General features: G+C 39.1%; 1 protein-coding gene across 1 annotated transcript; it reads right to left on the minus strand.

Moving 5' to 3' along the window:
• On the minus strand, positions 1 to 27,362 carry LOC134530495 (uncharacterized). Its single transcript, XM_063365363.1, has 4 exons — positions 27,312 to 27,362; positions 15,732 to 15,963; positions 13,309 to 13,578; positions 1 to 2,205 (listed from the first exon to the last, which is right to left on the minus strand). Exons 2-4 carry the CDS (start codon positions 15,948 to 15,950, stop codon positions 2,029 to 2,031), a joined length of 666 nt encoding a protein of 221 aa, XP_063221433.1. The 5' UTR covers positions 15,951 to 15,963; positions 27,312 to 27,362; the 3' UTR covers positions 1 to 2,028.
• Between the last annotated feature and the right edge of the window lie 133 nt (positions 27,363 to 27,495).

Raw genomic sequence — 27,495 nt, forward strand, 5'->3', positions numbered from 1 at the left:
TTTTTTTTTTTTGTGTGTCTTAGAAATGCAGTGAAATAGTCAGGCCCCGCCATTTCATTTACACACCAAGTCTAAGACATTGTTTTGTTTAGTGCCTTGCCATGACTTAAGCTAATTTTAGTACTTCCTTAGGCGAGAGACCAAAATAAATTCACAGCTTTTTTTTTTCCTTCAGATAATCCTCCAACAAATTTTCTTCGCCGCTTGAGAACACATGACGTGGTATCTTATAACCAAAAGTAGGTAAATCTGGTGACTGTTCCGTAAGCATTTCTACACTTACTTCCTGCCGGTATCGAGCTACAGTTCTGTAATTTATGTCAAACAACTGGGCAGCTTTCCTAATGGAAATCGGGTTATTTATATCTTTTACAGCTTTAGCAGCTCTTAGTAATACAGCAGAGGAGTTTGTCTTTCTTCTAATAATACGTCCGCACCATTTATAAAAATTAAGTAAAATTGAATATATATATATATGTGTGTATGTTGTGTATCAAATAAAACTTCAAATAACTATTAATTGCCTAAAACTTAAAAATTGCACTTTACTTTTTTTGAGTTGATAAAATTACATATATTTTATTGTTGATGTGAATGGTTTATTGTTATATTACGATGTAAAAAGAGCCCTATGAACCACTTTATGAAAGACTGTTTGATGCTAATCGCAAACACATAATAACAATGCAAACATTGTTATTGAAAAAAGTCGGAAAGCTATTTAAAATTTCCTCTCTACATGGGGAAAGTTGTCACAGTGAGAAATAGCCCCTGGTCCCTTGTTTCAAGTTGCCCCAGAGCTCCATAATTCATTTATTTTACAACACTATCAAAATATTCTCAAGTTAATAATATTGCTATACAGTATTTTAAAGCAAAACGTTCATAGAATATGAATATGTTGTTAGATTTCTTTCCTTATATCAAGGAACGTGTACAGTGACTGATAAGTAGTTAGAACGTTTTTACTCGCACCTAGCTTGTACACAAGCATAGCTATTCTTAAGAAAGAAATTGGGCGGTCAGCACGTAGTTCACTTTACGTCCGCTAGATAGTGACTCTTGTAACCTGAGGATGAAAATGTGTACATAAATTCTATCCATTAGAAACGTCTTAATAAAGAATTTGACAACTTTCTCCTGTGACAACTCTGGTCACCTATACATAACCAATGTCACCAATAATAAAAAATGCTACAGTTCAAAAATTAACAACCAGCAACAATTCCTAACAAAATGCAATTTAAAACTGCAGACTATTACTACGAATAAGTACACAAAATTCCGTAACTTGGCTGCATTCTCGCTCGTTTTCACCAGTTGAAATTTAAAAAAACCAATACTTTTAGAATAAACTGGAAATTCGCAGTATCACTCGTTACTTAAACGTGTGCTCATTGTTGGTACAGATTTTAAGTTTATAATTCTGAAGTTTTCCAATCGTAAACCCACCCTTAGCCTAGTCTCTCTTTCGTATCCCACCATGAAAGATGATAGATATATAATAGTTTTTATGCATGCACGCAGTCTTAATTCATACACGCCCGTTTGAATAAATATTGGGCCCCTTCTCCCGATAAAAAAAAAATCACTTGCCCCAGGGCCGCCCACGGAGAGAATGATGCGGGAAAGAAAGTATGGCGCAAATCGCGCCACTAAAAAAAAAAAAAAAAAAAAAAATCGGTCGGTTCACATTAATTGGCTTGATTGCAATATTTCGCGTAATATATTAGTTTTAGATTTGCATTAAAACACGATTTTAATGAACTTATTTTCAAACATTTCTTGTGGTAGGACCCTCGGACCACCTGGTTGAGTAGATAAATATCGATACGAACTCGGTAAATAGCTGTGAAAAGGAGAAGGAAGGGAGAGGGCAGATGAGCACATGCCTTGTTTCCAACCGGGAAAGCAATGCAACACCAAAGCCTTTCAGGAATTGAAAACCAAACAGCGTGCGTGGTGAACTGTTGTGATGTCGGCCAACCCCGTTCCCTCGCCCGAGGGCGGCGGCGGCTGGACCGCGCATCACTGCAGGATCTTGACCATGATCTTGAGCGACTCGTGCGGCGGCTGCGTCTTGAAGACCGCCTCGCCCGTTTCGGGCGCGATGTGCTCGCAGTACTTGAGCTCGCTGACGGCTCGCAGCCCCACGCTCTCGGCCACGCGCTGCGAGAAGAAGCCCGTGGCGTCCTCCTTGAACACCTGCGACACAGCGACGACCCCCCGTGGCTGCCGGACCTTCCTTGTTTTACTACAGCATGCCCCTAGCACGGGTGAGAACGGTGGCTCACTGTGAAATTTAGATAACGGTGGCTTTGGCTAAAATAAGCTACTACTAGCTAAAATTCGTTAAATTATAAAAACCATATTTTTTGACGTGACAACGTCTAGTAAACCGATGAACGCTCCGGCTGCACGCACGAAAAAGTGTCCCGTTATGCACATTGCCCCGTTACGCTGTGTCCCGTTACGCCCATTGTACGCTTGCGCCGCATCTATCTCTCTTCCACTCGATTTGAACAACCATCGATATGACTTTCTTCGAGGCACATTAAACTTGAAACACTGCCATTCGTTTCCTACTTTTCCTATCATCGTCCTATCCTTAACAGAATAACACAGATTGGAAGAAGTTAAATAGCAAACATGTATAAAATATATAGTTAAAATATTCTCTTCGTTAAAGTAATAAACATATTTGAAGTAATGAGTGCAAATAAAAGTAAATTTATCAATTAAATTGTAGATTTCATTTCAATCCTTCTTTGTATCCATACAAAATAGTGATAATTCAATAAAAATGATTCAATTTTATTCATAAAAGTATGCAATAATTTCATCAATGTTTTGTTATGGCGTTGTCACGTTAAACTATCGTCCGTAAACCTACTTTACAGACAACCAATTTTTTTTTCATATTTTAATCTGAGTAGTAATAGAAAACGATCTAACCAATTGCCAGACAATTAGTATCATTGAAACCCCCCGCCAGACACCCTTAAACGTCAATGAAATGTAATTGTACTTTCTTTATAGTATAAAAGCTAATTTTTATATATATTCAACCGGCCGTCGCCCGCGCCACACTGGCCAGCTGCGCTCGTCTGACCGGAGTGCAGGTTCTCACTGTTCTCATCTGTTAGACTTCCACACAACACACTTTGACCGTAAAGCAGTTTGCACAGAGGACTTTTCATCTGTTGGACTCGCATATAACACTTGTTTGACCGTAAAGCAGTTTTCACGGAGAACCTGTCATCCGTTAGACTCCCACATAACACCCGTTTGACCGTAAAGCAGATGCGTGTTGAAAAGAGCGCTTTACTCCACTATTTATAAATAAAGATAATTACAGTTTTTTATTACTATCTTTATTGCTGAAGTATTTCAAATGATTTAAGTATCCATATTTTTCCCTCCTTTATAAGTGTTTTTATTTCGTGGGTTGTGTTCGCTAGGGCACAGTCGTGGAGGTATTAGTTTTTGGAGTGGTTGTATGTTCTTACATTGAAATCACTCTGGTTTGACAATTGGTTTACAAAACAAACCATAGTTTTATAAATTTTGATGCTAGAAGTTTGTTTAATAGCTCGAAAGGACCTCGTTAGAAAGACTCGTAAAAATGCCTACACGAAGAGAGTATTGTTAAACAAGAGTGTTCACAACACATCAGCAAGGAAATTGTGTTAAACTTCGTTAAAACCTAAAAATCTTTTGCTATCCTGATGGGAAAGTGGAGTCGGGATATTTTTCTCACATTGACTTCAATTATCAACATTGCAAAGATTGCAACACACCATCGCCTAACTCCTTACCTCCATGATTACGGTGATAGTGCTCAACTGACTTCGAGGATTGCATGTTATTGTTATGAGTTTAGTCTGGATTCAAGAATCTCTGATGCTTTTATTCAGTTTGAAAGTCACGTCCTAGGACTTCTCTGTGCATAAAAATGCGACAACAGTAAGGGCCGTAACGCTATTTTTATTTAACTTTTTTTTTTGTTTCGTGAGGAGATGCGGAGGGAAGGCGTGAATTTTGAACCCTGCACTTGCTGGATGGAGCAGAGGACGCGGGCACAGGCAGCAGTCTAATATTTATGACCCCAAAGTCACCTCCGCCGCCGCCTCACAATTTGCGGAACTGAAGATGGAGGAGGTTGGCTAGGGTCTGGCGGAGGTAGATGATGGAAGTGGAAGGGAGTGTGCGAGAGGAGTGGAAGGAAGGTGGCACGGGAAGCGGAGCCGCCAATTCTCTTAATTATTCTCCTCTCGGGACCCCCCATCCCTCTCCCCATGGTCTTGGTATCGATCCACCGGGGCCCAGCCGTCGTCGCAAGCAAGTTGGCCTACCTTTCCTCCAGTCGCCCGCTTCAACTGGGGTGTGGGGGAGAAACTCAAACTGCCGAGACTGAGGCCTAGTTTTTGAAGTAGTTTAGAGCCCACCCGCTAGATAGTAGCTTTTATAATATATTAATAATATAGCTACATTGATTTTGAGAAGTAATGCGTGAGCTATTACCAGCCAAAAAAAACTTTTCAAAGTTAGTTCACTTTATTTTGGTAGCCACGTATAAGTGCTGTTGCATAGGTAACAGAAGTACCTACTGCTCTCATACTCATTAATATAGAACATACTATTTTTATTACAAAGCTAGTATTAAATGTGTTTTTGTACAGTAACTATCTTCAGTAGTACAGTAAAGGGGCTCCTGCACCTGGATTCTGGTTGTGATTCTTGTGGAGCCGACCGCCATCCTGAATTGTGATATTACGGCGGCCATCTTGGATGAACTTTCCCTTCGACATTTACTTGGACCCGGCAGCCATTTTGTATTGCCGCCATATTGTATTCCGCAAATTTTGTTTTCTCATGAAAACGAATTCCCCACACCCTAATGTTGCACTTTTTGTTAAGTCAGCCACCTTGAAAATCTGTAATTATTATGCTAGAAAATTGGGAAAAATTTTAACATGAATAACCAAATTAATTAATAAATTTAAGTGGTAATAATAATAATAAATGGCAGAAAAATTAAGATAAAAATGTCGTGAAAATCCTCTTTAATGCTTTCAAAATCCTACTGGTAATTTCATACCTAAATATCATTCTGAAGGCACCCGTTTATTATGAAACGAAAACATATTTTGACAGGTCAGACGACAACTGAAGACATGAACCATTTCATATATTGTATGTATTCAGGCTCTACTCACACTGCGAGTGCCATTTCCTCTTTAGCTGCGAGATTGTACAGGCACATACTCGTTCAAACTTGTCTTGCGGCTGCTCGCCATACATTGCTCTAAGCTTGCGCAAGGAAGGACAACCATAGTCGGTCTGCAAGTCTACAATTTACGGTGACTCCATTACAAAATTTTCTCAGCTATTTCATAATGCTCAGGTCCGTCGACGTAAACGATGCCACGCCGATTCTGCAGTAGCAAATAGTCTAGAGTGTTTTTCACTTGATGGTACGCAATTTTCCCTTTGTACATTCGACTCTGTAATGAATCTTTTATTCGATGTGTTGTACAGAGTAATTGTTTTTATGTGAGATGCGTAGAGACCTGCAAAATTTTCGGATTCATTGACCTCTAGGATAGACTCCACAGTCCTTTAAATACTCACGGAAATGACACCTGTTCATTGGCTACTGACGCGTGAGAGGTCTCAACTAGGCTGTCCGTAATTCGACACTTTCTTGGTTTAGTGTTTCCCATTGGCTCACAGTTCCCCGGATAAAATGTGGGCCAATCGGAGAAGGTACGAAGGTATAGTTTTTTTTATGCTAGCCTATCGCGAAATGAATCCGCGAATTTTTCATGTCTCTAGGGATGCGGGATGCTCTCTCACGATCGCAAGAGGAGGGTTTCGCATCAAGGAGAGGAAGTTCTTCCTACTTGATAGCTTTTCTCAGCTGTCTCAAGGCATATTCATTGACTGAATAATTAATCTTAATTTGTTTGAAGTCCACCTGATAGTGCTTCTAAATTGTTATAAGACAAAGTAATCATCTGGTAATGAAATTTTTTTGTTTGAAGTCCACCTGATAAATTATTGTACGTGCTGATTTGGTAACAGAAATTCTCTAAACGTAAAGTCATTGAAACTGTTTCCGCAATGCAAACATTACACTTCAGCCAATGAATTTGGCGTCTAACCAATATGGCGCAACAATTAGCTGGGAAGAAAAAAGGATTCACACACTTAGCTTGTAATCATGCACACGTGGCCAGCCCCTGGGTAAAACCACAGATGAAAAGATAGCCGGGCGCAAGTCTTCAGTATCTGAAAAACCAACAGGTAAATAATATATTTGATCGGATTGGTCTTGTGTAGGAGAATGGCAATACAGAAAAACTGCGTGGCGTGATAGCTTTATTCGTGCGATATAGACCCCTAATGATAAATGATGAGACGTAAACACAAACGTTGCGGTCGATTCAAGCTGTAAACAATCGATTTCCGTGTAACCTGACAAGCACTTTCTCCTCTATGAAGTTTATTTTTTTTAATATGGCTACCTAAGCACATTTACTTAGACTACTTTAGCTGTGCCGTGTATCCTTACTCTTAGTCTAAAGAATTCACCCTCCCCCCCCCCCCCCCGGCCCAAAAAAAAAAAAGCTCACCATGCATGCTACGTTTTCCTGCTTGATTAAAATCCCGCATGTTTAGGCGTAACCATGAGACGCACTTCGGTCCCTACGGGAAAAAAATCGCTGGCAGTCAGTCGTTGGTTTGCGACCGAATGAATTATTAATAGACTACGTGAAATAATAATGCGAACCTCGGTGTTCACACCCTTGTGTAAGCATGGTATTTATATTTGCCTCCAACCAACGTTTCTTACATCACCATCATCTTTGCTTATAATCATCCGTGAAGGTAATAATAGAACGATCTTGCAAAATTTTCTGCAATTGATGGTTTGTCGGTGTTCTGAAGGAGGGGGGAGGGGGTTACTTAATTTGGTGAGAATTTATGGACATGCGTCGTCGTGAAGCAGTCTGTGTGCCTGCAGACTGGAATAGAACGCATTTCCCGAAAACCTTTCAACTGTTGCATTGGGGAAGCCTTCTTTTCGCAGACGAGAAAGCCAAACGCCCGATCGTGCATCTTCGGTTTTTTTTTTGTTCATTGTAAATAAATATGGCGGTGTTGATAAAAGGAAAGACCATAAACAAGGCAACAAGGTATTTATTTGTACGCCGCCATATTTTTCGTTTGCCGTGTGTCCGTTAATGTTTATTTTGGACAACTCATGATAAATAATGGTCAATTAGGTTAGGTTAGCTACATTATAAATACTTTAAAACATTGTGGACGGTTGATTTGGTTAGGATAGCTACATTAAAGATACTGTGAAATCATGTAAACGATTTCCTAGTGCTGGATAGCTACATATTAAAAAGTTATTTGCTAAGCAACCATAAAATGATTTTACAGTATTTTTAATGTAGCTATACTTACCTAATATAACCAACCATCCACAATGTTTTAAAGTATTTATAATGTAGCTAACCTATCCTAATCGAAAGCAAACTTTAATGCCACACCGGTTTATACAATGAGATAGAACGGCGTATGACGTATGAGTAAGCTACATCTCAAATAAATACACCTGTTGTGGTACGGAAAAAAAGCGAGCATGAACTTCGGGGAACTTCGGGTGTGGCTCTCTCGTCTGTGAAAAGAAGGCTTCCCATTGCATTGTTCTCTCATTGTGTTGTCAGAATTTGTGACAATTCCTAACTCCTTGGTTTCGCCGTTCAAAGTTCTTTGTCTGTTATCAGTATTTTTTTCCCCTTGAGGTTTTGTCCATTTTATTTGTCTTTCAGTAATTTTATGCGATGTTTTGTCTTTTTCTACTGTCTTAATTCCTTCTTCGGAACCTGTTTTTGACAACAGCTGTAAGATAAGCTTTTTTAAAGTATTTTTAACTACGTATTTTGATTGTTTCATTTTGTCAGTGTTGGTTTTATTCTGCGACGAACAAACTCTCTTCAATGGCGCACGGGGATTATTCCTTCCCAAATAAATAATAGTGTCCGCCGTACCACTTGGCTACAGACTCGGTAATAAAGGATGGAGTCTCTTTCTTCTCTGTTTTCATATCTCTGAAAGAACTCATTTTCTTTCTACATATGGCGTGTCAATTAGACACATACTGAGTGCAGAGCTCCAGACTGCTCAAGATATATGAATGGTGTCTATTCAGGAAAAGCACTTAAGAATATGTTAAGATAGGATTTCGTTTGTCAGCTATATTGTTTGGAGAGTGAAAATGAGTAAAAAAAAGTAATACTAATAAATTGGTGCTTTCAGAATGATATTTATGTATGAAATTACCGCTATAGATTCTTGAAACACTAAAGGAACTCGCACGACATTTTTACCTTAAAATTTTCTGCCATTTATAATTATAATGGTTACCGCTCAATTGTGTTAGCTGTCCTATGCACGCCAGTACAGAGCATTGCGCTTAGAGAAGGACGTCGCACTATATAATTCCACATCACTGAAACAATTATACCTACACCTTGATAGGCGGGCCATCTAAGGTGCCCGCCTTGTCACGGGTGTATTTTTGTCGGTGAGGCGGGATGACAGTGCGTATCTCGCTGGTGCTTCTAGAGCGGTGTCGCCTCTGGGCTGGCGCGCGACCGTAAAAACCTGGGTTGAAATTTTTAAAAATTCAAAATTTTCTTAGTATCAATTTAGTTTGAATTTATTTTAAACCATCTTAACCCTTGGTGCAAAGAAAAATTTTATACGACTATGTAATTAGTGCAAGGGATTAAAAAGTAGTGTTTGAAGGTAAAAAAAAAATCAAATAATTACCTTATTTGGCATATAATATGAAATTCGTGCAAATATAATTATTCAATGCTGCGTTGTAAAGTGTTGAATGCTGGATACATTTGCGTTATAAATATTCGTTAATATTTTCGCCGCATGTAGAATGGGCAAATATTTAATCGAACATTATGTAATATTGGAGAACATAAATATGTTACGTACATTAAGTTTTTCGAATATTCTAGAATTTAACAGAGGTTTCCAAAATATTTCCTTAATAAATAGGTACGTACTTAGAAATCTACCTACGCCTGTAGGCTGTGCCGAAAAGGATTTTTTTTTCCTTTCGGGTTTTATGAAAGATTGTGTTTATATTCCGCCGTCATCTAATGAATTGCAAGAGTTGAGACACAGAACTGAAGAGGCTATTGCTTCCATTACTCCGGACTTGTTAAACGAAAGGTGGGAAGAATTTGACTTTAAGTTGGATGTGTGCCGTATAATTAAAGGTGCACATGTGAAACATTTGTAAAAAAAAACTAGGTTAGTTTACCTTCGATTTGATGTATGATTTGTTGTAAATAATCTATTACACAGTTATAATATACCTTTGAAACTGGGGCATTCTGTAATGGACATACTGTATAGGACCCTGCAAAGTCCAGGGCCATTACTGCCAGAGCGCAAGCTATGCGCAGTGGTGCTCTATGTCTGACGGGAAACTCCCCTCCGTAGCTGTGGGAATTCCTGTTGCTGGGAGGCAGCGCCACCCTGGCCGACGTCGGCGTGCCATTGTTATTGTGCCGTGCCATTGTTATTGGCCATGCCATTGTTATTGCGCAGTTCCGAGGAGCGCGCGTCAATTTCCGCTTCAGCTTCTCTTATGACACGGTTGAGGCGGTGGCGTCGCGCGAGATGCGCTCGTTCGCGGCTGGGTTCACAATCGAGACAAACAAATTATTAATGTGTGATCGAGTCTTCCAGTATTCGGTAACGAGCAAAATTTGCATGTTCTCGTGATACGAATACACTTACCATACGAAACTCGGACACGAAAAGTCAACGTAGAATACTTTAGAATAATGCCGAGCGTTATAGATGTAAGAAAATTTTGTTTTCAACACATTTCTTGGCGCGAATAACACACGGTTTCCACACCTGCCGCTAGAATTCGCTGCCGAAGCAGCTGCGTCGACTATCTAATCATTCCATTTGCAGAGCGAAATTTTAAACTGTGTAATGACTTCGATAAAAAAAATTGGTTGTCTGTAAAGTCGGTTTACGGACGATAATTTAACGTGACAACGTCATAACAAAACATTTATGAAATTATTGCATTCTTTTATGAATAAAATTGAATCATTTTTATTGAATTATCACTATTTTGTATGGATACAAAGAAGGAGTGAAATGAATTCTACAATTTAATTTATAAATTTACTTTTATTTGCACTCATTAATTCAAATATGTTTATTACTTTAACGAACAGATTATTTTAACTATATTTTTTATACATGTTTGCTATTTAACTTCTTCCAATCTGTGTTATTCTGTTAAGGATAGGACGATTATAGGAAAAGTAGGAAACGAATGGCAGTGTTTCAAGTTTAATGTGCCTCGAAAACGTCAAGTCGATGGTTGTTCCAATCGAGTTGAAGAGAGATAGATGCGGCGCAAGCGTACAATGAGCGTAACGGGACACAGAGTAACTGGACAATGTGCGTAACGGGACACTTTTTCGTGCGTGCATCCGGCGTTCATCGATTTATTAGACGTCACGTCAAAAAGAAAACATTATTGAAAAAAAAATTTTAAACTCGTCTTTGGACCTGATTTTCAACAAGTAATTTTATTAAAATACTGCCTATCTTGTTAAAATTCACTGAACTATTAATACTATAAAGTTTCCCTTTGTCTTTGTTAACTTTGGTTCGCGCCATCGCCACAGATGGCTGCACCGTGGTGGTTTCACATTTCCGTCCCATTCACGAAAGTTACGAAGTTACACATCAAAAATGGCCGGAATTACAATCATGGAGTTAGGAATGGTCAGGAGACGTAATTAACATGACAATGCACATGTAGTTTACCGAAAGCAGCAGGGTCTGCATGGATGGAATGAGGCTGACAGTGACAGAAGCCGGCTGCCCTACCCGAGTGACAGAACTGTTGTTCCGGCCAGCCTGGAGAGTTTGTGATGAGACGAGGTGAGAGCCAGTGACCCGGAAAAGGGGGGGGGGGCGGACAGGAGTATCTCGAGAAAACCCACAGGCCACAGCAACGTCCGACACGTTTCCAACTTGCGAAAATTCGAACCACCCTGGTCATCTTGGATGGGAGGCGAGTGTTCTAACCACTCGACCACCACGAGAAGACGTAATTGTGCAATTGAAGTCAGCGCCATGACCATACTGTCTCGCCCCAAAATATTGTATAAATGGTGCTTGACCACGCTTGATTATGGATAATCCCTACTAATATTATAAATGTGAATGTAAGTTTGTTTGTTACGCTTTCACGCGAAAACTTCTTAACCGATCATCATGAAACTTTGTACACATTTTCTTGGAGGTATTAGAAGTAACATAGGATACTTTTTATTGAATATATATATATTTTTTACGAAAGATAAAAAAATGTTTGTCAAAAAATCTCTAAATCTAGCTACTTTAACGCCATCTAGCATTCCAGTTATCAAGTTCCAACCCTGAGTACTGTTAATACCGTTGCACTGTATTATCGACGGTAAAAATTCAAAATTCAAAATTATTTATTTTTGTTACAGAGAAATATATTTTATTGATTCATCTCTGATACTTATTTAATGGCTTCAATGCGAGCGAAGCCGCGGGTAAAAGCTAGAAAGTAATAATTAGAGTTGCCATGATTAAACTGCCATAGTTAAATAACCTTTAGATGAAAACATTTATTTGATAACAAGGCTAAAAGATGTCAGATACTTCGCGAAATTTCATTGGCTAAAATTTACGCATGAGAATTTGATTGCAAACTGATCACGCACAGGTCAAATGCATAGTCGTGCGCATAGTCTTCTACACAGCCGATTCATCGTTAAGTATCGTGACGTGCAGGATGCCAATGAGATTAAGGTAAAGGTTAATGTAAGCTTTTACTTCCACAATTTTTTTTCTTTTTCTTGACAGGATTACGTTTGTGGATTTCAATGACCTTTACTTGGATATCCACGACCACTCCAACAGACGATAACATACACGTTGCAGTATACTGAATTGATATAATTGTTTAAGTTTAAAAACTGCCTTTTTTATCGATTAAAGAGTTCGAATTAAGAATTTTTATAAATTAATTAGAATTTAAGAATTTTTGTATTGTATAAAACACGAAAAATAATTCATACTATTTAATGCTTGAATTTTGTTCATGTATATATAATTAATTTCATTAATTAAAAATAATAAGTCATTGTTTCGACTTATTTTACCAACTTTAAAAATGTTTCAATTCAAAAAATGGCCTAATGATACATAATCACTCCACTGATATGACTATTGAGAAGAGTCAAAACCATACAAGTTTAATGACGAGGCTCATAGAGTATGTTCCACTCGGTTTGTGGTCTGACAAGTATGTGCACCAGCCGTGCTGAGACTTGACATCCGTCGAAACTCAAGCTGCCCGATCGATTGTATCGACATTTTCCCGGAAAACGTCGATCCCCCCCCTCCCCCCGAGAACCTTGAGCAATGACGAGTATTAGGGTTCCCCGCAATGCAATGTACGAAAAAAATTGAACAAGTCTCACCAAACCCATGCACTGTAAAAAAAATAGTCTAAATAGACAAGAGGAGAATACAGGAACTGAAAGACGCCATATTGGTTTCAACAATATTTATGCCATAACAATTATTTTATGCTTAATATTGAACCATCGTCAAGGCAGAGAGTGTACGTCAAGAGATGTTAAAATACTGTGCCATAATATATATCTACATTATTATTATTATTACAGTTGTGGACAGTCCCAAAAAATAAATGCTAGTGACTTCATATGTAGCAGCCAGTCAATGTCCATTTAAGGTATTCCACTACATTAGATACTAAACATTAACAAAGCCAAGTTTAGAAACTTAAACGACATAAATATGTTATAACTAGAGACCGGAAAAATTCGCGGATTCATTTTCTTTATAGGCTGAAATTCAAACATGTGTATAATTCAGCTGGTTCTGCTATTGGCTCGCGGTTTAACTGGAGCTCTCTGGGCCAATGAGAGACTATCGACCAAAGAAGCGTCTAATCACAAGCTACCCAGTGGAGACGACTCACAATTTAGTAACCAATGAACACGCGTGTTTACTTGAGAAGTGCAGAGGATAATGGAGGCTATCCTAGAGGTCATTGAATCCGCGAATTTTTCCGGTCCCTGGTTATAACCTAGAAATCGTTGAAACCAAGATGGCGTCTTTCAGTCGCTGTCCCCCACTCAGGGGAAGATAATCGATTAGTCGATGTTCGACCTTGAAGCCATGCTGGCGGGCGACCTCCTCGCTCCTGAGCAGCAGCGCGCGCGCCAGCCCGCGGCCGCGGAAGCGCCGGTCCACCGACAAGATGCGGCACTCGAACAGGCGGTCCACGCCGTGCTCGGCGAACAGGTCCAGCCGCAGGTTGGCGCTGTACAGGAGGTCGAAGATGAGCCGGAACTTGAGGTCCGCCAGGCCGGCGAGCTTGGCCTGCGCCGCCTTCAGGTCGCCTGGACGCTGCACTCCGTTCAGCGCCACGCCCACCACCTGCGTCAAAAATTACATGAAAGTGCACCGCCATGTTGGAGCTTTTGTAAACAATGGCCCACGGCTCGTGAGGAACTATGAGCCCAGGGGCAAATCGTTTCGTCAAGGCCCCTCCATTTTACATAATGTACAACTTTTCCAACCCCACAGTAAAAAAAAAAAAAAAACTAAAGACGTAAATGTTAACTTTAAGAGACATCTGGTCTTATCGAATAACGTGTAAATAATTATTTCAGCAATATACAAAATCTCGGGAATCAACCTGAACTCTCATGGTACCTGGGCCCCTGGGATTTATCCCCGCGCCTTTTAATCCCCCCCTCCCTCAACAAGGGCCTGCGCAGCTTGATAAACCACAGGTCATAGTTCTAGGTGCTTGTTGGAGTCATTTACATTCGCCCACCTGAAATAATTAGTTTTCTTCTCCTAACATTGTTCATGCTGAAACTTGATTATACATAAAAAAACTTCAATTAAAAAATCATTTTCACAACTTATTTTTACAATATATAAATACATACATTATTAATACATATATTATTAATACATATATTATTAATAAAGATTAATAAATAAAATTAGTTAAAAAAACTGAAATAAAAAATATAAATTTTGGGTTATTTTTCCTTTGTACAGATAATAAAGCATTGTGTTTTTGAAGGCCAATGTATGTGTTGAAAAATGGTAATGGATAGTGATTTTTGCTTCTGTAACAATGTGAGGTTTCTTAAAGGTAATGCTCATATCGGTTATAAAACCCAACATAAAAAATAAATTAAACGTGGCATAAAATAGGGTAGTGGTATGTGGCTTTCATTCCAACAATAGCACACAGAGTAAAATCCGGATGTGTAGTATGTAATTGGTGTAGGTGATGAGATAATGTGATTGCACATTCCAATTGGCACGTGCCAGTAATTGAAAAAAAAAAAGCAGTAAATGTAGGACAGTATTCTTGTAAATGACCTGGCATGGTGTTGGTGCTGGTAGCAGAAAGAGGTGTTCATGTTTGTAACGGAACAAAGCAGTTAATGGAAGACGGTATTCGTGGAGATGATGTGACTTGGTGTTGGTGCTGGTAACAGAAGGTGTTCATGCTGGTAACGGAACAAAGCAGTTAGTGGAAGACGGTATTCGTGGAGATGGTGTGACTCGGTGTTGGCACTGGTAACAGAAGGAGGTGTCCATGCTGGTAATGGAACAAAACTGTTAATGGAAGACGGTATTCGTGGAGATGATGTGACTTGGTGTTGGTGCTGGTAACAGAAGGAGGTGTCCATGCTGGTAACAAAACAAAGCAGTTAATGGAAGATGGTATTCGTGGAGATGATGTGACTTGGTGTTGGTGCTGGTAACAGAAGGAGGTGTCCATGCTGGTAACGGAACAAAGCAGTTAATGGAAGACGGTATTCGTGGAGATGATGTAACTTGGTGTTGGTGCTGGTAACAGAAGGAGGTGTCAATGCTGGTAACGGAACAAAGCAGTTAATGGAAGACGGTATTCGTGGAGATGATGTGACTTGGTGTTGGTGCTGGTAACAGAAGGTGTTCATGCTGGTAACGGAACAAAGCAGTTAGTGGAAGACGGTATTCGTGGAGATGGTGTGACTTGGTGTTGGTGCTGGTAACAGAAGGAGGTGTTCATGCTGGTGATGGAACAAAGCAGTTAGTGGAAGACAGTATTCGTGACTTGGTGTTGGCGCTGGTAGCAGGAGTAGGTGTCCATGATGGTAATGGAAAAAAAGCAGTTAGTGGAAGACAGTATTCGTGGAGATGATGTGACTCGGTGTTGGCACTGGTAACAGATGGAGTTGTTCATGTTGGTATTGGAACAAAGCAGTTAGTGGAAGATAGTATTCGTGACTTGGTGTTGGCGCTGGTAACAGAAGGAGGTGCTCATGATGATAATGGAACAAAAAGTTAGTGGAAGACAGTATTCGTGGATGGTGTGATTCAGTGGTGGTGCTGGTGTTATCTTGTGCTGGTGCTGGTAACAGAAGGAGGTGTTCATAATGGTGATGGACAAAAACAGTTAGTGGAAGACGGTATTCGTGGAGATGGTGTGACTTGGTGTTGGTGCTGGTAACAGAAGGAGGTGTCCATGCTGGTAATGGAGCAATGCAAGCTGGCGGAGGGACGCGGTCCAAGCCCACCTCGCCGGTGGCGACGTGCACCGCCATCTGCGACAGGCCGTCGGCGAGCGTGCTGAGGCTGTGGTGCTCTAGCTCGGCGTGCGGCTCGCCCGGCCGGCACAGCTGCACGGCGCTGTTGAGCGGCTCGTCGGCGAAGAAGCTGTGTCGCAGGTGCTGGATCACGTCGCCGTAGCGCTCCTCGGGTACCGGCCCCAGCTGCACGTCGTCCAGGGCGCCCATGACGAGCCCGCCTCTGCGCAACACAACGAGCGAGGTGGCGCAGTGGTGACACGTTCCCGACAAGACTGGGTCAAGCTTGTCACTACAAGACCGCAAGCTCGAATCAACCTGACAGACTTGCCGCCAGCTTGCAACGACAAGCTTTGCTCAAGCTTTTCACTGTAAGACTGCAAGCTCGAATCGAGAATCCACACAAAAAGTTTGCTGTAAACTTATCATGATATGCTCAAGTTTGTCACTACAAGACTGCAAGCTCGAATCAACCTGACAGACTTGCTGCCAGCTTGCAACGACAAGCTTTGCTCAAGCTTTTCACTGTAAGACTGCAAGCTCGAATCGAGAATCCACACAAAAAGTTTGCTGTAAACTTATCATGATATGCTCAAGTTTGTCACTACAAGACTGCAAGCTCGAATCAACCTGACAGACTTGCTGCAAGCTTGCAACGACAAGCTTTGCTCAAGCTTTTCACTGTAAGACCGCAAGCTCGATTCGAGAATCCACACAACAAGTTTGCTGTAAACTTACCATGATGTGCTCAAGTTTGTCACCACAAGACTGCAAGCTCGAATCATGCTTACCAGTCCCCACACGACCAGTATGCAGCAAGCTTTGCCATGATAAGCTTGGATCAACCTTTACGATACAAGATTGCAAACTCGAATCAAGCTGGCTAGTCTCCACACTACCAGCTTGCTGCAAGCTTGTCATGATAATCTCTTGAATAATGCTCGATATTTCAAGCCTGAAATTTTTTATCGAACCTTACATCAAGCTTGAACTAAGATTGACATGGTAAATTGGTGAGCTGAATTCAAGCTCAGTTCGATCGCAAGCCTATTCGTGTCGGATTCAAAGTTAAAACTTGAAACAAGATTGAATCAAGCTAAATATAACAATCACACACAGAAAAATCTGATTGAAGTCATATTGCAGGCTTGCTTTAAGTCAAAATGCCATGTTTCGTAAGGAGTTTTTTTTAATCCCCATCAGGCCATCTTGGGTTTTTTAATTTTATTTTACCGTCCTAAATGCGGAAAAATGCTGGGATGGGTATTAACAATAGGTCACAGTCGGTTTATTCTCCAATATCCGAGATTTTATCTGTTCTGTGTTACCGCATCCAATGACTTCGTTGTCTATCACAATTTATGATGACTTTTAACTAATAACATGTTTGAATTGGCTAATTCGTAATTTTGTATTTGTATTTTGGTAGGTTTCAGCTTGAATGCATTCAGCATTTACTATTTTGTAACATATAAATGTACCCTGATGCTAATCACTGAACGATATATAGGTAGCATATATAGTCATGTTGCAAAGTTATAACCTCTCATAATTAATCACATTTTTATAAACTTGCCTTCTTGTCTGTTTATTCCATACAAATTTTGCACATTTTAAACTTCCTAATGGAAACTTTTAACATAGCTTAGAACTTGATGACAATGCAATATTAACTCGATTCCTTGTCTGTTTATTTGATTGTCTGTTCGTTACGATTTTTGTTTTGATTAGCAATGCCCCCAGAATCTTGGCATTTGGCTACGAGCCGAACAGTGCAGTGTTGCGGGATGCATAACATAAATCTCTGCAAGAGGTGCCTACATCACCCACTGCTCTAGGCCTTTTAAATTTTCAATAGGATGGTGGTTGGTTGGAATGACTTCATTAACATTTAAACTAAATCTTATTCTTCAGCAATTCTCATTAACACATTTAACTTCTCGATAAGCTAGAGACTTCAAACTTTAAAAAGCTCAGAAATATATTACAATGCCCACACAAGACTAAAATGCAGAAAATAATTATTTAATTAAAAAATCAATGTACCATGTTTTTTAAAACGGAATAAAAAGTGCAAAATATTTTCTTCTAGCTGCATACAGATTTATAATCTCGTACAAATTCCTAACACAATACCGATTGTCCTAAAAAAATTTGTGATTGTGAAGTTTTAGTATCTACCTATAAAAATCCATGCAAGATTTAAAACGTAATTTTAAATAAAATTAATTTTTAAAATTATTTAAATAACTTCTTACGGACAGACAAGCAGAAAGATATAATTTTTGTTTGTTGTGTTAGGTTTAGTTGTGATATCTGATTGACCAAGTAAAGTTAATACACTTGATGCGCTGCTAGTAGTTTCGGACCAGCTGTGATGCTTTGATGCGTTTGCTGTGGGCAAGTTGTGCCGGCAAAGTTGGCTTCATTCTGTTATTCCATGTCATGCGACACTCTACACAAATATGTCCATATTAATGGCGAAAAAATAATAATATTTGTGTACCGAAAATACAAAAGCGCAATATTTGTCATGCAAACAATTGATAAGCAAGTATTAAATTTAAAAAAAAAGGGCAAATTAATGCCAGAGAGTCAAAAAGAGTAAATAAAATTGACTCGTGACACAAAAATAAAGGAAGTATTTTTTTTTTAATGCAGGTACACACTCAAAACAGCATCGTTGGTAACAACACACCAGCAAAAACTTTAACACGGAATAATTATAAACTTCACGGAATAAACTGAGTACCAGCCTGTAACTCTTTACCTTCATTTCTGCTCTCTTCAACCAGTGTTGAAGTACATCCACATTTTAGTGAACCGACACAAATAAATAAAACCGAAGTGTCTGTGATTATCGAACAGTTTTTCCCCCCCTTCTTTATAATCAATTAGGTATCACAACTAAACCTAACACAACCAAAAATAAAATATCTGTCTTTCTGCTTATGTCTGTCTGTAAGAAGTTATTTAAATAATAAAAATCGGTCATGCAAGAGTAACCCGAGGAATAATTTAATTTTTTTTTCATCATGATTATCTCAAACTATTCCGAAGATATGAAGATGAAGGCTACCTAAATCTAATAGCAAGTGTCATTACTTATATTTTAATTGTAAAGTTAAAAAAGGTTTCATTCGTTAATTTGTTAAATTAATTCCATTGGTTGTGAATTTTTCAATTATTAAAAATTATATTTAAGGTGGTAACACATTTTTTGAAAATAAGTAGGTAAATTCTCCGGGATACGTAGGATGTTTCCGAATAAGTTATACTTCTAAACTATTTGCGCTTGATTCTATACAAAAAAAATTACAGGCGGAAGCTTTGATTATAATGCATATTTTGATAAACTATAATTGTCGTTTTTGTAAATAACCTGTATAAATTATTATTTCCACGCAAACGCAGTTGAATGGACAGCTAGTCATCAACCAATAAAGATAAATAACCTATCCTAAGGAGCGTATACATTTGAAACTACTCAAACAAAAATATTTTTGTCGACATTGAAGCATCGTCAACTTTATCTCACTGATGACATAGATTGATTTTAAAATGCAAGCTAATACTAAAATAATTTATTATATCTATATGGATCTGGTTCATTGCAATCCTCATATCTTTCGCAATGCAATTTTGTTTCCTTTGAGGGTTTATAAAAGATCGTGTCTACCTTACGCCGCTATCTAATGATTTGCCAGAGTTTAGACACAGAATTGAAGAGGGCTATTACTTTCATTACTCCGGACTTGTTAACCAAAGTGGGGGAAGAACCGGACTTTTGGTTGGATGTGTGCCGTATAACTAAAGTTTCACATACTGAATATTTGTATCATTTGTAAGAAAAACTATTCTTATTTACCTTCAATTTGATGAATGATTTGTTGCAAATAGTCAAGTGTTATAATATACCATTGAAACTAGGATATTCTTATATGGACATTCTGTATAATTTTTTAACCTCGGCCAAGGATCTAGTTTATAAGTTTAAATTCCTCAACATCAAAAAAAAGGTATAACATCCCCGTTTTGTTAATAAATTCATTTTTCAGTGTGTAAAACACAGTGTAAGAATCTTGTTCAACCATTAATTGCTACCATTGCAATTTATGTTGAAATTTTAACTTCCTATATCCAAATCGACTATCAATCGCACACTAACTAGACATTAACCAAACTTGTGACATATTGAAAATTGCGCATATCCTAAACCGTACACTTCTATGAACTCACGTTATTCAAATTCGCGATGTACATCATGCCAGGATATATTTTATAGAGTTGGCACTATTTCAATGAAAGAATCATATTCAGCAACAAGAATACTAAGCGAGTATCTCCATGGATTCCAATGTAATTCAATCATTGTTTCGAAGAATTCATACAAACAATGCGTTTTCCACAAACCGTGGCCGAGACTACAGGAGAATAAAAATTCCATTGTGACTCCCACCCACTTACTTCGAAATCTCAGTTTAAAAGAAAACACCACGATGTTTCGGTTGCAGCCAAGGGCTCCACATCCTACCAACGCCGAGTACTACAGGAAGACTGCGAAGCACATCGGTGGGCACGGTGAGGCAGAAGAAAATTTCTCTGATGATCACCAAACCAAAAAACACTCTTTGGACAAGTACTACGGGAAGACTTTGAAGGACATCGGTGGGCACAGCGAGGCAGGAGAAAATGTATCTGATGATCACCACACCGATAAACACTCTTTGGACAAGTACTACAGGAAGGCTGTGAAGGACATCGGTGGGCATGGCGAGGCAGAAGAAAATGTCTCTGATGATCACCAAACCAAAAAACACTCTTTGGACAAGTACTACAGGAAGGCTGTGAAGGACATCGGTGGACACGGCGAGGCAGGAGAAAGTGTTTCTGATGATCACCAAACCAAAAAACATCCTTTGGACAAGTACTACGGGAAGACTGCGAAGGACATCGGTGGGCATGGCGAGGCAGAAGAAAATTTCTCTGATGATCACCAAACCAAAAAACACTCTTTGGACAAGTACTACAGGAAGGCTGTGAAGGACATCGGCGGCCACAGCGAGGCGGGAGAAAGTGTTTCTGATGATAACCACGCCAAGAAACATAGTTTCGCCACCGACGAGCACTACAGGAAGATACTGAAGTACACGGGCAGGGACGGTCCCGCGCGGGCGGCCGAGGAGAGGTCCAGGGTGTCCCGGAGCGCGTGGTGGGGCCGGCTCGAGGAAGAGATCCTGGGGCCGGGCTCGCTGCAGCGCGAGGACCGGCGTCGCACGGAGGTGCTGGAGGACTCTCTACTCCAGGAGTCCCCGCGGCAGAGGCGCGTCTGCTGGATGCTGGAGGGGGCCCGGAGGATGGCCTTGTTCCTGGGCCGGCCGGACATCCCGCCCGAGTGCGTGCTCTCGCAGGAGTGACGTCCCACCACGCGGTCCCGTGCTTCATCGGCAAGTCTCCGCACCAACCACATGTTCCATTTGAGACGAGAATCATGTTCTTTACATATTCATAGGTATGCTCACTACACCCTTTTATTAATTTCTGGAACAACGAAAACTCTTCTCAAACACACTAAATATCTTAATCGACGAAAAATTTTTACAAACCGCATGAGTATGTTTTATGGATTCTTTTTAACGCAAAGATGCCACTTGCAAAAATTTTGTCTCACATCACGAATATATAAATTAAGCGAATAAAATTGTTTTCAAAAGTTTGCGATTTATTTATTATATGTCACAAAGGTGTCTGTCTTATTGTGATTTGAATCCGTCACGTCGCTGCTGTAAAAGCTGTTAGTTGATTCACGATGCTCACGGTGCTAGTATGAGAATCCCAGCTCATGATTGCAAATAAAAGACCTTCACGAGTTTGCAGCAAAGACAGTAAACGTGCATGGTTTAAGGTCCTAAGTCTTAGTTACTGTGGGACATGTTGGTTTTTTTTCCCCCTCACTAGATTGTGCTACGTTTTGTTTCATAGATTTTGGGAGTAGCTAAGCAATATGAGTAGACGTCAGAATAGTGACGGCTCCAAGAATGATTTTTCGGGCGGAGTTATCGAACAAATAAGAACGCAATTGCAAAACATGACATAAGTAATGTAAAGGTTGAACTTGAAATATTTTTTAAATTTAATTTTGTTTCAAATTCTGAAATTTATCACTTTATAACAAGTTTTGATAAAATAAAAGTTTAATATATGATTTAAAGTATTTAAACGGAACATCGAAGTATTTTTTATGGAGAAAATGTTTATGCTATCTATCGCCGCTAGATGGCGCTACAGCGCTTCAACTTCTATACCATTTGACTCATCGACATGAAAATTGATATTCATAGATAGTTCAACACGGAGAATATTTTCGCGGTATCCATTTTTCTATAACTGGCTGGCGCTGCAGTGCATCAACTTCTACACCGTTCAACCGATCACCATAGGTAAAAAGAAAATCATAGGTCATAGACATACAAACAGTTATTGTGTGTCATTTCTCTATGTCCACCACACTGACATATAGCGCTATCCATTTTGATTTAACTCGCAGACAATATATCACCACGAGTTCGTTCCGGGAAATGCCGGGTACTGCAGCTAGTTAAATATAAAATCTGTACCTCAGAGGCATTAGACACTATGTCAGCTTTTGGGAGAAATACACTTTCAACCATAATCTTGACCACCGTTTGACGTTCTTTCTATTGGCCTAAAACACTAATGTCTACTATATGTCAAAAATTCAAATATTTTAGGTATAAAATAGTTAATTATACCATTTAAAATTTTCAAACTGAACTCTAAAAATTGTTTTATTACGTAGAGTCTTATGCCTCCGAGGTACAAAAATTTCCCCTTCAAGGAAATAAAGATATAAATAAAAGGTGGTCCATAGACACCAAAACCATCGTCAACTCAAAAGTTTATATATATATATATATATATATATATGTATATGTGTGTGTGTGTGTGTGTGTGTGTGTAAATTTTGTGGACACGATAACTGTCACAATTTTTCACAAATCACTCCCAAACTGATACATAAAATCTAGTAGTAGAAAATCTCGGTCGTGTTCGTTAATGGGCAATATCCGACCAAAGGGGTAGAAAATAGGGGAAGTTGTTTTTAAAAAAAAAAAAAAAACAGAACAATCTCTGTAACTCTTCATAATATTGAAAATATCACATCCGTTTAACGTATTATAACTCGTAGGAGTAATACCAAAATCGTTTGTCTGGACATGTTCTTGATACGACCAACCATAACTGCAAGGGGTTGAAAAAATATGGATGGAGGACAAAAAAAAACATATCTCCTTTCGCAGTCACAAATATTGAATTCTTACAGATTGTGTGTTAATCTTATGATCGTTATCCCAAACTTTTGTCTGGAACAATTATATTAGACCATCCATTACTGCAAGGGGTTGAAAAAATAACAAGTAGAATTTTAAAAAATCACAACTCCCTTTGTAGGTACACTATCGAATCCTTTCCAATTGTGTCATTCTTGTAATTTCTGTCTGTCGGAAACAATTTTTGACAACACGTACCATTGTTGCAGGGGGTTGTAAAAATAAAAGGGTAGAATTTTTAAAATTTTCATAATTTACGTAGGTACCATGTAGGCCCTACGCTATTAAATCCGTTTTCTTTTATTGTTAAACCTTAAATTATTATCTACAATTTTCGTCTGAAATAACATTTTATTCGACCAATCATTACTGAAAGGGGTAGAATAAACTAGAATTGGAGGACAAAAAATCATAACTCCTATCAAAGGTACACCACCAATTCGTTCAAATTGTTTATAAATATTATACGTTTTATTTAAAAACATTTGTCTGAAACAATGTTTGATTAGCGGAACCACTGCTGAAAGAGGTTGAAAAAATGAGGAGTGGAATTAAAAAAATAATCAATTCCCTTATCATGCACCCTATTAAATCCATTCAAATTATTTGTAAATCTTATAATTTTTTCCTAAAATTTTGTCCCAAACAATTTTTGATAATACAAACCATTACTGCAAGGGGTTGAAAAATCCTGGGGTTGTAATAAGAAAATAAAACTTCCCTACCGTGTACTCTATCGAATTATTGTTCATTTTGGTTTGATTTTTTAAATATTGTTGAAAATGTTGTCTAAAGTAAATTGTATATCAATTATTACTGCAAGGGGTGTAAATAACAAGGGTAGAAAGACAAAATGTCATTACTTTTTTTAATGTATATACAATCTAATCCATTTTACTTTATTTTAAAACTCAACTTTATCTGAAACCTTTGTATGAAACTAATTTTTATGAAACAAACTATTACTGTCAGCGTGAAGTGGCGTAACTAGGACGCTATTGTTCTTGCAGTTTCGAGTGTTTAATCGGGGGATTCTGATGACGCGACACTTACACGCGGGGCTGAGATGTATTTTTGACGGGGCGGATGACCTGCGAGAGCAGTGGGGTGAAGAAGGTGAGTGACCCTATTGGCGAGTGATAGCGGGCGACGAGAGAACTTCGCGTGCGAAGGATGGTGCATCGGTAACTGTGTCACGGCGCCGACAAGCAAGCAGTCTTGAAGCAGTATGTTGGGACCGAGGTGCGTGGTAAGAGGCGAGTAGCAGAGAGATCCTCAGTCGAGCCGTGCTCCAGTGGGGAGAGTGAATGGTGGACTTATTAAAAATGTGTATTGTTACAATTTAACTAACAATGTAAATATTAGTTATTAAATAAAACTGCAATTAATTAATTGGGACATACTTTTCGTACCTGCTTTTCACACTCGTGAAACAACAGATTTAATTTAAAAAAAAAAAAACACCTCTGTAGACGTTGAATGATAACGAGGATTCTATTTTAAGGCATACACCGATGAAGTTCTTATCACGTTTACACTTTTTCTCTGAAAGCTCAAGAATCACTGAACAACCTCAGAGCAACGCTCTAGAGAGATGCCGACATCCGTAGCGTAATAGGATACACACCAGCTTACGATGCAATGTGTTATTTAGGTTATTTACTGCATGCCTGGCATATAATTTTAGGTCTGTTTCAACAATAAATACACACAAATGCATTGTTATTGTTTACATGGGTAGGGAAGGACAAATTAATATTGACGACGAAATACGAACGGGATCCACACATAACTTGGAAAGTCACCACTTAGAACTAGCATAACTTAGAAACACAACAATTAGAAGTGATTAATTAAGACATTTTACAAAAATTTTCGATTAAGGATTTGAGTCCCTGGTCATTTACGTAAAACTGCTAACCATATAAGAACAAAAAAGAATAATAATAATACGTCATGAAGCACTGGGTGTAAGGATGATTCCCGTAAACATCGTAGTCTATTTATTCTTGACAATAAAATAACTTTATTCTATCAACATCTCCGAGCATTGCAATAGTTTCGTGAATGTAAACAGCTATTTACTGAAGTTCCAAAAATAATACATTTGAACTCAATCCCGTCAAAGAAAACTACGTTAAGACCCTCCGATTCACGCCACTCAAGTCGGTAAATAAAACATTTCGCTACCGAACTCGTTGGAATGTTGCCACGTGAAGTAGTGATCCAGCACTCCGGCGTTTTCCCTGGAGCGACTTCGATTAAGCATGTAAAACCGAGATTGGGAAGTTGGGGGCTGGAATTCGAAGCCGGGACTTCCGAAACGGGAGTGCGGTGCGTTACCACTGCACCACCTCGCCCAGTGGCGGCCTTGGCAACTGGCGGAGTTCCGCGGGGAGGGATAACTCGCGGAGGAGGACTACGGAAGACGCGAGCATGAACATGGATCCTCAATTCTTCTGGGCGCACCGCCTAGTCAGGGGCGTATCTGTGTTGGTGAGGCGTGATGATAACCGTAACATTATATGCCGGAGAAATGAAGAAAAGTTATAATGCAAGTCCCTTGAGTGCTTTCTAGAATCTGCACACGCCTTTTATGCCATTTTAAATCTTATAAAAACACGGTTTAAAAACTAGATACGGAAACAGAACTACTCATCCGCCGTCAACGTATTTTTTTGACGTGTCAACGTCTGATAAATCTATGAACTCCGGCTGCACGCACGAAAAAGTGTCCCGTTACGCACATTGTTCCGTTACGCTGTGTCCCGTTACTCTCATTGTTCCGTTACGCTCATTGTACGCTTGCGCCGCACCGGCAGAAGTGAAAACTTAAAACTTTGTTTATAAATGTGTAATATGAAATAATTTCTACGTCAAATGTACGTAAGAAAATGAATCTGATTACTAGTATAATTTCAAGTATTTATTCTTTTATTATTAAGAAAAGTAACATCTGTCGGTGAGTGCAGTAATAATAGGTTATGTTAGATATTTGATTACAGTTTATTTAAATGAAAACTTGTTCATAATTATATTTAAATTTTATAGCTAAACGCCAGTTTTTATTAATTAAATACAAGTCATCTAAACGTGAACTGTTTCGTCAACTGTTTATAAAGTGAAGTGAAAAGTTAATGTGGTTTTCATTGCTTATTACAACAACAATTTCGATAATAAAGGTTAATATTCTTGCATTTTAAAAATCTGATTACTAGTATAATTTAAAGTATGTAGTCTTTTATTATTAAAATAAAAATGATTCAATTTTATTCATAAAAGTATGCGATCATTTCATCAATGTTTTGTTATGACGTTGTCACGTTAAACTATCGTCCGTAAACCGACTATACAGACAACCATTTTTTAATTTGAATTTTTTTTTATATTAGACACCACTCGGATATCGCTAGCATTTTAATTCTTCTGAAGCTCTGCACACCGTGTGTGTGTCCGGGTGGGAAGAATCCTTTAATACAATGTAGAGTATTTATTCCTAGATCCTATCCGTGCAATCCCTACCGTGCTAGCGTAGACGACCGGTGAACGCTACCTTAAATCGGTTCAACGCTGGAGGCATCATTCGCCAGTAGCTCGTCCCGGCAGAGCGAGGAAAGAAGCCAGCTATTAGCGTCAAGAGCTGCGCCGTGTTAAAGGTCTAGTATTGTACATTATTTCGCTACAACAATTTCGTGGTTTTAACTTAATTATCTATATAAATTAATAATATCCTAACTATATTTGATTGCTTACAAAATTATTCAGAGATCTAATTAGTACCTATTTAATGGTTTTTAGAATATTTAAGACCTAATTTTGTCTCTATACGTACCTATGCTTCTTATCTATATCTATCTGCATATTCTATACTTCTGTATACATCCCTCACTCTCTATATATCTCTGTATAACTCTGTTTCTCTTTCCCTTTATAAATCTATCTATATTAAGTAATTCTGTATGTCTATATTTTCCTACCAAAATATTTATCTTTTCAAAACAGAAGCCGAAAACTATATATATACACCTATCTTTTAACCTGTCGCAGTTGTGCCGTAGTAACATAAAAACACGCAAATGCAACGTTGTGCCAAAATTTCAAAGCAATCGGCGGAGAACTTTCGGAAGAGATCGAAGATTTTTTGAAGGAACGAACATGTACGTGTTTGTCGGTACGGATAACGAGGCAGGCTATCCGCGGATCAGAGACGCCGACGTACCTGCAGCCAGCGGAGCGGGTGCGCGCCGGTCCCAGCCTGCTTCCCCGGGCGGCCAGACGCCGGCAGTTATACGGGGGCAGCTCCGGCCTGCGCTGCGGGCGCGCGCGCATCCAGGCGCGCTACCCCCACCACCACCCTCCCCGCTCTCTCCCCTCCCTCCTTCCTTCACCCCTCTCCACTCCCC

The sequence above is a fragment of the Bacillus rossius genome, chromosome 1 (genome assembly GCF_032445375.1).
Source record: "Bacillus rossius redtenbacheri isolate Brsri chromosome 1, Brsri_v3, whole genome shotgun sequence".
In the NCBI taxonomy this organism is placed as follows: domain Eukaryota; kingdom Metazoa; phylum Arthropoda; class Insecta; order Phasmatodea; family Bacillidae; genus Bacillus; species Bacillus rossius.